At 41.0% G+C, this 10,367-nt stretch overlaps 1 protein-coding gene across 1 annotated transcript in view; it reads left to right on the forward strand.

The window, feature by feature from the left end:
• The window catches only part of LOC113227531, a 19,057-nt gene extending 12,574 nt beyond the window's left edge, over positions 1-6,483 (forward strand). Inside the window, exon 4 of the mRNA XM_026460471.1 lies at positions 6,364-6,483. Within this exon, the coding sequence (XP_026316256.1) occupies positions 6,364-6,483 (120 nt within the window). The remainder of the gene's footprint in view (positions 1-6,363) is intronic.
• Positions 6,484-10,367: the final 3,884 nt, after the last annotated feature.

Consider the following 10,367-nt stretch of genomic DNA (forward strand, 5'->3'; position numbering starts at 1 on the left):
ATGATTATTCTAATACTAGTATAGTTCTAGTAAAACCTACTAGATTGATGAAAGACAAAGGTATTTCTGAGTTAAAACTTACAAAAAGAGATGACTATTCTAATACTAGCATAATTCTAGTAAAACCTACTAGATTGATGAAAGATAAATGTATTTCTGAGTTAAAACTTACAAAAAGAGATGATTATTCTAATACTAGTATAGTTCTAGTAAAACCTGCTATATTGTTCAATAATGTTAATGATGATAGAACAAGTAATTATGTTAATAACGTTACGACCGTGGGAGTACCGGGTACCGATAAATATTTACAACAGAACGATAAAATATATCACTTAAAACTTAAACAAAGCGGAATAGAGAAACAAAAGCAACACAATGAACTGACATATCAAAACCAAATAGATATTTTTAAAAATGATAGCACAGTAACTATTACTCCTGCAGATGTGGATAATAACAACCGAATAAAAAGCCAGAACTCTCTAGGTCTGTATGAACGCAGGGTACGAGAAGTGATTAAAACAAAAAGACTATATAACATAGATGGTACAATAAATGAAGTTACTAAAACAGTGAAAACAACAAGACATGTACATAACCCTGTTGCAAATTATTTACATAATGATCTATACATTGAAACTGGAGTGTCTACTGAAGAACGCTTAGACCAAATTTAAGAGGATGATATAAATTTCTGTACAGGTCCTAAACATAATATGCAGAGGTTTATAGGTATATAGAAGGCAAAGAAAAGAAAATTAAACAAAGTACATTTAAAAATAATTGTAAAATTGCACTTAAAGCAGAGTCTTATATTAAACTTTGTCTTTCGTGTTCCAATATAGATAAATTTAAAGATTTAGAAAACGAAGAAGAAGCTTGTAAGAAGGTTTCGGAAGAAAATGAAAGCAAAAGAATCTGAAAAACGAAATGAAATTTTTTACGGTAAAAGCTTTTTTACGATAAGGTAGTAGTACTTTGTAAACAGAAATACAGTGGAAATTACTGTTACAAAAACTTTTAATCACAGATTTGCTCTTTATTAAATACTTGAGATTTTATTTAGTTTTATTTACAATTTTTATTTGACGCTTGTAAGGCTACCCTTACACCCGTACCCGTACCTACGTACGTTGAGATGGTTTGGGCATACGAGTAGAGCTATTATGTTGAGAACGTGGTGAGATGAGAATTATGGTGAGTTCGGGACATGGTGATATGTGAATGTGGTGAGTTGAGAACGTGGTAAGATGAGGGTATGGTGACCTGAGAATATGGTGAGATATCAATGTGGCAACCACGTATGTGTGGACTGAGGGATCACACGATTTTTTCCAGTTGTAATAACTGGAATGTTTAGTACAAGTTGTAAAGAATTTTGTAAAACTCATCCTGGAATTTGTAAAGAATATAATTATAAAAATACTATACGGGTACGGTTTCTCAATTCTCACACCAAAACTTCCACTTCTGGGCAAGTATTTAGTATGTTTTGTTAACAGAAATTTCATAAAAACCCCCAAACATTTACACAATGAACTAAACCAATTTGGCAATGGTTATTTAATATTATACTGTTCTTTATATGGTCCCTGCGAGGCCATATTTAAAAAACGTATAAATGAGTAATTAATTTTAAAAGTATATGTTATGTACCTACAAACGTTAGAAAAAATCAAAAGGAAGATTGTAAAAGTAAAACAAATCCACGATACAAATTCATTTGTGGTCCATCTGTTCACACACTACAGAAATGTGAATTAATCAATATATCCTAAAATAAAAAGAATATAGAAAGATTGGTCATATTGAGGTTTAGTAAAAAAGCTTTACTCATTAGACAAGATAATTGCTTTTCAATATTTCCTTAGCCGTGTATGTAGTAGGGTATCCACACAAGTCGCTGTTGACTTGTATATTTTGGTTTATTTATTAAGAAATATAAGGACACTTATGTAATAGTCAAGAACATGGAGACAAGGACAACATATGCTTAAACAGGAATAACAACTTACTATTACTTAAAAATATATTTTCAACTCTTTATCTTACTTACTTACTATTGGGCACACATGGAATCAGTTTAAATGAAATAATTATGATAGAAATATACAGGGAGAGAAGGCGCGCAAAAAAAAACAACGTTATGAATATGACTCATGCATAAAAAACTAATACATAATATGCAACATATTACTTTACTTTTTACTATTATGAATGCAAATAAACACATAAAACATCATTCAGTCATTCAGCCTATATATGGCCCGCTGCTGGGCACAGGTCTTCTCACAATGCCTGAGCTTGAGCTCACGTGGGCCCAGTGCGGAGTGGAAACTTCACATACATCATTTAATCGCTTTGCAGATGTGTATAGGGTTTCATCACGGTATTTTCTTTCACTGTAAAGATTGTGGTAAATTTCAAATTCCGATAAACTCAGAGGTACGAGCCCGAGTTCCAAACCACGACCCTCTGCTTGAGAGACGCTAGGTCAACCCACAACTTCCACGGCTACTACGGCTTGGAAGTAGAAAGATACTTATGAAACAGTTGGCGAACATCAACGAGTTTCAGCAATTCAGGATGCCGTTGGAGGTGTCGCGCAGGTCTTGCTTATGATGATCATGTTGTGAAGGTCAGACCATTAGTAACTAAGAAATATCAAAAGTAATTTAATTCGATTTGAACGGTGTTGACGAACAGGCGTACCTCATACGATTATAGTTGAAAGTAGTATTATATATTTGTAGGGGCAATTGAATTTATTCCCCTCGACAAATTTGTAATTTCAATTATTTCTTAATAAATGAGCAAAAGATACAGTCAATAGGGAATTCATATTTTGTGGACACCCTACTACGTACACGTCTAAGGAAATATTGAAATGCAATAATCTTGTTTAATGAGCCACCAACGCATTTAAAAAAAACATGCATATAGTATAGCTTTTTTACTAAACCTCAATATGACGAATCTTTCTATATTTTTTGTATTTTACGATGTATTAATTAATTCACATTTCTATAGTGTGTGAACAGAGGGACCACAAATGAATATGAAATTTACGAAATGGCCTCGTAATTGTGGTTTTGTTTTACTTTTACAATCTTCCTTGTGATTTTTACTAATGTTTGTTTTTTAAAAATATTAACTCATACGTTTTTTAAATGTGGTTTCTCAGGGACCATATAAAGAAAAGTGTAATAATATATAATCATTGCCAAATTGCATTGTGTTCATTGAGGAAATGTTTTAAGAGGTTTTTACTAAATTTCTGTTAATAAACTAAATACTTGCCCAGAAGTGGGAAGCTTCGGTGTGAGAATTGAAAGACTGCACCTTAGGGTGGTATAGTTTTTTAATATATTCTTTACAAATACCTGGATACGTTTTATAAAATGCTTTACAATTTGTACTAAACCTTCCAGTTATAACAACTGGCAATAATCTCAGTACAGAGTACTATTTTTTTTATTTTTTTATTGTGACTCGGCAAAATGACTGCACCGCACCTGATGGAAAGTGCGAATACAGTCCAGAGATGAGAGTAACGGATGGAAAACACAAATATCTTCACTCCGTCACTATCATTTTGCCGGTCTGGCCAAATGCTTCTTCACACTACGTTTGAAGGACCCGATGTTATAGAGGGGAGGGAATACATGCGCCGGGAGTTGGTTCCACAATTTGATGGTTCGGCATAAAAACGAATTGCCAAACTTTTTAGTGCGGGACGGTATTGAACTGACCGTCCAACTGTGGCAACGCAGTCCGGCACGGGTGGTCCGCTGATGGAAAGGAGAGGAAGGGATAAGGTTGAATAACTCTTCAGAGCACTCACCGTGGTACAGGCGATAGAATACGCTAAGAGACGCTATATCTCTGCGAAGCTGTAACGACTCCACATGCTCAGTTACATGAGGATCGTTGACAACACGGAAGGCGTAGCGCTGCAGTCCATCTAGGGCATCGAGCATTGGCAGAGTCGTCCCAAAGGTGCGAACAGTACTCCATGCTGCTTCGGACCTGAGCTTTATACAACAGGTATCGCAGCTCTGGAGTAAAAAATCGGTGCACCTTGTTCAGGATGCCAAGTTTGCGCGACGCGGTACAGATGACGCTCTCTATATACTCTTTGTTGCTCATGTCCTTCCGGATGCTCATCCCCAGCAGGCTGAGCTTGTCCTGCAGCGTCAGCGTTGTACCCTGAAGATGGGGAAGTGGAAGGAATGGGGATTTTTTGGAACTGAACGCGCATACCTGGGTTTTCTTGGCGTTGAACTCAACCAAGTTTCGGGAGCCCCACGACGATATATGTTCCAAAACATGGTTGAACTCAGCGACAAGTTTTTCCCGGTTTCTCTCAGGGTCCTCCCGGCTGCTTGACGGTTGCTTATAATAGCAACCGTGCACTGTGCTATCATCTGCATAGCAATGAATGTCGCCAAAAGGCAACAAGTCATTGATATGCAGAAGGAACAGCGTGGGCGACAGCACGGAGCCCTGTGGCACCCCAGCATTAACTGTCACGAGCCGCGAAGTGCCTCCCTCAACAAGGACACGCAATCTTCGCTCGCGTAGAAAGCCGGAGATCCACTCACAAAGGCGGCCGGGAAGACCATATGCCGGAAGCTTGGAGAGGAGACCACGGTGCCAGACCCGATCAAAGGCCTTAGCAATATCCAGACTTATCGCTAAGGTTTCGCCCTGTTTGTCGATAGCTTCACCCCAGAGATGCATTAAATACGCTAGAACGTCACCCGTTGATCGATTCGGCCGAAACCCGTACTGTCGATCATTAAGAATGGAGTGACGTTCCAGGTGCCGGATTATCTGGATATTTAGAATCCGCTCCATCACTTTGCAGAGCACTGAAGTGACAGCTATTGGGCGATAGTTTGTCGGATCAGACCGATCTCCTTTCTTGGGGATAGGTTGTACGTTGGCCTCCCTCCAAGCAAGGGGCACGTTACCAGATTGGTATGAGAGGCGGTATAAGCGCGTCAGTACGGGAGACAACTCCGCCGCACACCTTTTAAGGACGATAGGAGGTATCCCATCCGGACCATAGGCTTTCCGCACGTCAAGAGTCTGCAGTTCCTTGCGGACATCACATTGTCTGATAACTATATCAGGCATTGTGACTCCGCAGTGGGGAATTGACGGCGGTTGCGCATCTTGGTCGTGAATGCGCGAGTTAGCCCCAAAAAGGTCGGCCAATAAATTGTCTTTCTCTTCGAGGCCATAGGCCAAAAATCCATTGGGATACCTCAAAGGCGGCAGCGACGAACGACAAAAATTAGACTGCACGGCTTTGGCCAGGCTCCAGTAGGCACGGCTACCGGTGGGATGGGCTACCAGCTTCTGGCCAATCCGTGAATCGCGCTGGGCATCCGCTCTTATGTAAGCCCTCCTGCAAGACTTGGTTGCTTTGTAATAGGCTGCTTTAAGGGACGCAAGGTTGGGATCCTTTGTTACACGACTCTTGATCCAACCACGATATGCAGCCTGTTTCTCACTAACAGCGTCCATGCATTCGCGATTGAACTAAGGGCGTCCTCTGCGATTGGCGATGACACTGGAAGACGGTATGTAGTAATTCATAGCCGTTCCAATCTCATAGACAACATCATCGGCAGCTGCTGAGGCATCCTTTCCCGCAAAGCAGTGCTGCAACCAAGGGATGGACGCAAAGTAGTCGCGCATACCATCCCAATCCGCCGACGAGTAGTGCCAAATGCGACGAGTGACCTCCTTCAGCTTAGTTGGAGGCATTTGGGAAACCTTACACCCAACCAAACAGTGATCAGAACTTCCCAGGGGGGCGCTGACTGATACTGTATAGTAGGTAGGGTGACTCGCGAGCAGAAGGTCAAGCAAAGAGGGTGCATGATCCGATATGTCTGGAACCCGGGTGGGCTGGGTTACCAGTTGGGTCAAGTCATGCGTGAGAGCGAAAGCGTGGGCAGTTCTTCCTGCATGGTCAGTCTTGAGGGAACTTAACCATGATTCATGGTGAGCATTAAAGTCCCCCAACACGACAATCTCCGCAGATGGGAACTGCGCCTGCGCGTCAAGAGTCGCCTGGCTCAGTTAGTCAAAGAGCCTAGTTGTCTCCACATCCCCGCTGTGGGATCTATATAAGCACGCGAAGACTCTAGTTGAACAACTAGAGTCTACGAGCACCCAAATAGTGGAAAAGGAGGGGTCCTCCAGGCAGCGCAGACGGCGACAGCACACATCCGAACGAATATATACACATACCCCGGCTTTGGCCTGAAAGTTTTCCTCAAGCGAGTAGCCGGGGTAGTTCAAGAAACTCATATCATTCGGACGGCGAATCTGAGTCTCCGTCAGGAAAAGCAGGGCAGGCCGGACTGTCTCGAGGTGATGGTGGACAGCTTTGAGGTTGGAGTGGAGTCCGCGGATGTTAGCGAACTCAATAATAAACGCGGTGGGGGGATTAGGCACCGCTGAACGATCTGCATTCTTATGTTGCACTGTCATGGTGGGTAAGAAGGACGGTAGTGTGAAGAGATGAAGCCTTCGGCACCGCACCGAAGAAGAAAAACGAGGGGAACAGCAATACATGCCGTTTATCTTTTGAAGGATAGCCGGCTGACCCGCCGAACGGAAGGGCCCCCGTACCCCCCCGGGATATGCCGCCGGGACCCCAAATTCCGGTCACTAACCGGCACGACGACCTACCCCAAGATTATGCGCGGCATTGTGGGGCAACCTCTAGGGGTAGTTAGTCCCTATTGGGCCCCTATACTGTACCGCGGGCGGCCAGCGGACAACCGTTTCTACGGGTCTCCCTGGGCGGCAGGTCAACTAGATATCCCTCAACAAGTGACATGGCAAATATCCGCCTCAGTCCTCCCAGATACCGCGCCGAAAACTCCACGTGCACTGGATGTACACCAACTGATCCCTGAACGCGATTCGCAAAAGCGTTTCACTGTGGAGGGTTTTCCGCCGTGTGTACTGTGGTCGCTATCCAGTCGGCACAAAGCCTACCACAACGCTAAGCAGATGGACACTTGTGACGCCCTCGGTCGCCTCTTACGACCCCCACGGGCATGTATGGGGAGGCGACAATGTATTCTTAAGCCGTCGCCCCACGGCACTAAAAAAACCGACCTCAAAAGTACGTGGAATTACGTCTATTTGCTAAGTTTTATTGAAATATCCCCTAGTTCGCCACTATACACGACTTGACCCTGGAGATAATAAAAATCGGTTCTCACTGTAAGTCAATGGTTCTCACTAAAAGTATAGTGAGAGAAAAACGCCTTGAATTGGAGAAATAGCAAAATCAACCATTAAAGTAATTGCTCCTAAAATAATGTCAGGCGCTATTTATGAAAATAAAATCTTCATGCGTGAACAGCCACCCTTCGAGGTAGATGATTTTCTTCAAAATGAAATGGGACCACTATGGAAGTACCCCCTTTCCAACAAAAAAGGAATCATGAAAATCGGTTCACAAATACCGGAGTTATCGCCTAACATACATACAAAAAAAAAGAAAAAAGAACATACAGTCGAATTGAGAACCTCCCCCTTTTTTGAAGTCGGTTAAAAATCATGTGGTCCTTCAGTCCACACACACACATTGGCAACATGCTCATAAAGGGTGGTGAGCTGAGAACATGCTAAGATCAGAATATCGTGAGTTGAGTATTTGGTACCCTGCTCACAAAGGTGATGCATAAAAAATAGATTAACGAAATAAACGTATACAGCTAACGTGGAAGGCATACAGCTAACGTGGAAGGCATCATTGAAAGAGGGCGGCTAAATTGAGAACATTCTTAAAATGGCTGCAGCGTCACCGCTCCGGCGTTGCCACGACGAAACGCAGTGTGGCATCGCTCTTAGATGATCTAAGCTTATCGTTTGATGGAATTAGCTGCCAGCTTTCTAGTAATCAGGGGCATCAACGAGACGAACTAAAAGCACGTTACCAAGAGGTTTCGCCTGTGGCCCCAGGGATCTATGGATTTCGCCGTTGGAGTGCGAAAGAGAGTAGTGAGAAGAATAAGAGAGCCTATATGGAAAAGATAGATAAATGTAAGCGAAGCCTAGGGCATTTATCAAGACCGTGCTAAATGCCGATCGATAGTCTCTGCCTATTCAATGGGAATGGGGTGTGCTGGTGTGTAAACTACAAGAGAACAAATAAGCTACGTAAATAATTTGTACATATATTTTTAAAGAGATATTAAGTGACTGCGGCTGTTTCCTCATACTCCTACTTGGTGCTCCTACTGGTAGGAGCATGAGGACTAATGTTCTTATGCTCCTATCGTGACGTCGTATCTAATAAGTATACTGACTAGAATAAAAAAATATCAATATAAAAAAGTAAAAAATATCTTTATTTCATAGGTAAGAAGAAAATTACACTTGAAATCGTCAGTCGCTCACTAGGAAGGCAGATTTCCCTGAGAAGAATGATCAAGAGAAACTCTAGGGTTTGCTCTTTAAAATTAATGTAATAATTTAAATGTACATACAGAAACGACCTGAAAGAGCTAAACGGAACACTACCATTGTTTATAAAATATATGGAAATACTTTAATAGCTTTCACTGAAGAGGCTGAAGCGAATCGATAACATCATGATAACATACAACAATATCTATTACATATAAATATAGGTGACAGTATATTAGCAGGAGCACGAGAACATATTTATCCTTTTGGTCCTACCAGTAGGAGCGTAAGGACATATTAGTCCTCGTGCTCCTACCAGTAGGAGCATGGAGACGGCACGAACAAGTCGTGCTCTTGACGGTATGCTACACGTCTATCAATAACAGTTGCAGTGCCAATTTATGCTTTAAGTCGCAAAGATGTGAGCACTGCCACTGCGACCGTCACCCTGAGTCGTAAGTTGACAAGTCCCACGTGCCTATAATTTCACCAGCAGTCTTACCCTTCAAAATCGGAACACAGTAATGCTGACGTTACTGCTTGGCGGCGGAAATAGGTAAGGTGGCAGTACTTCCCAGCAGTACTAGAATGTCATACTGATATGACCAATGAGCATTTTGTATGCATTAGTATTTTTGTAGACAGCAGTTTCTATTGGGCCATATACAGGGTGGAACGGAACGACCGACAAAGCCGAAAATATCACGTTGAGAACCCAACATACATGAGTTTTATTTACTTTAAATGTAAAATCAGAGCAGTTGAAAAATATTCGTTCAGATTTAAAACTTTCGCGGTGCAACAACCCTAAGCGAATCAATCGTGTTAGTACATCTACTGCCCCACAGGCGGCGTTCCTGTCATTGGCACTCGCAGAAGAAATAAGTGCTCTCACTTGAATAGGTAATTAAAAAACATTGAACTTACTTTAAATTAAAATGATGTTCGATTTGTCCACGTCCCTTTTACTCTTGCAGACAATCCAGACACATTCCTAGGTGTGCCGGTCATACGCCGATGTGGTTTTCCACGCAAACACACTAATACATTTTACTTGCTTAACACAAGCACTACTTAATAACGGCATTATTCCAATAAGTTGCTGTCACAACCCAAAAACTAACAAGTAAACGTTGTTTTTTTGTTGTAAACACGAGAAAAACATGACACCACGAGTTACCATACAACCAGGCATTTTGAACTAATTTATGAATGAAAAAGTGTTACCAACTAGACTAAAGCAAATATCACTAAACAGAATGGTCCCAGTACAGGTAAAAGACTCCTGAATACTAAGATAAAAATAATATTAAATTATAAAAGATTAAACCTAATTAAATACGCGCCAAAAATACCAATTTTTTTTTGTCGCTAGAAATAAAAGACGCTTTTGATTTCAAATCATCACATAAAGGGACAAAGTCGCTTAATTGGCAACTCTGCATAGAGATGCGCGCGGCGGCGGCGTACGCGTCGGATATCATTGATTATTAAATATCTAAATGTTAATTTTAAAAAGACAATTAGATAAAGAAATAACTTTCGCAATAATCGTATTGTCTGGTATAAGTACCATGAGCAATTTAAAAGTAAAAGTAAAGTAAATGCAGGTCGTTTAATGAAATGTAATAAATAATCAAATTTAATCAAAAATAAGAAAGCGAAACGTGGAGGTGGTCTGCAGACCTCCAAAATCCTCCGATTTATTTATTTTTACATTACATTTATTAAAATTTCAACTACACAGCTCAAGTTAACAGAAATTTTAGTTTTAAATGTTGATATCAATAGAATGATCTCTTCGTTTTAAAATTAAATTCTTGTAGTGTAAATTAAAACTATTTCCAAATGCATTCATAAATAGACTAGTACAAAAAAAAACGATCTCCCGATTATGCTAGCAAAAACAGATAACAGTT

Source organism: Hyposmocoma kahamanoa, unplaced genomic scaffold (genome assembly GCF_003589595.1).
Source record: "Hyposmocoma kahamanoa isolate Upper Pololo Valley unplaced genomic scaffold, ASM358959v1 211, whole genome shotgun sequence".
Lineage (NCBI taxonomy): Eukaryota > Metazoa > Arthropoda > Insecta > Lepidoptera > Cosmopterigidae > Hyposmocoma > Hyposmocoma kahamanoa.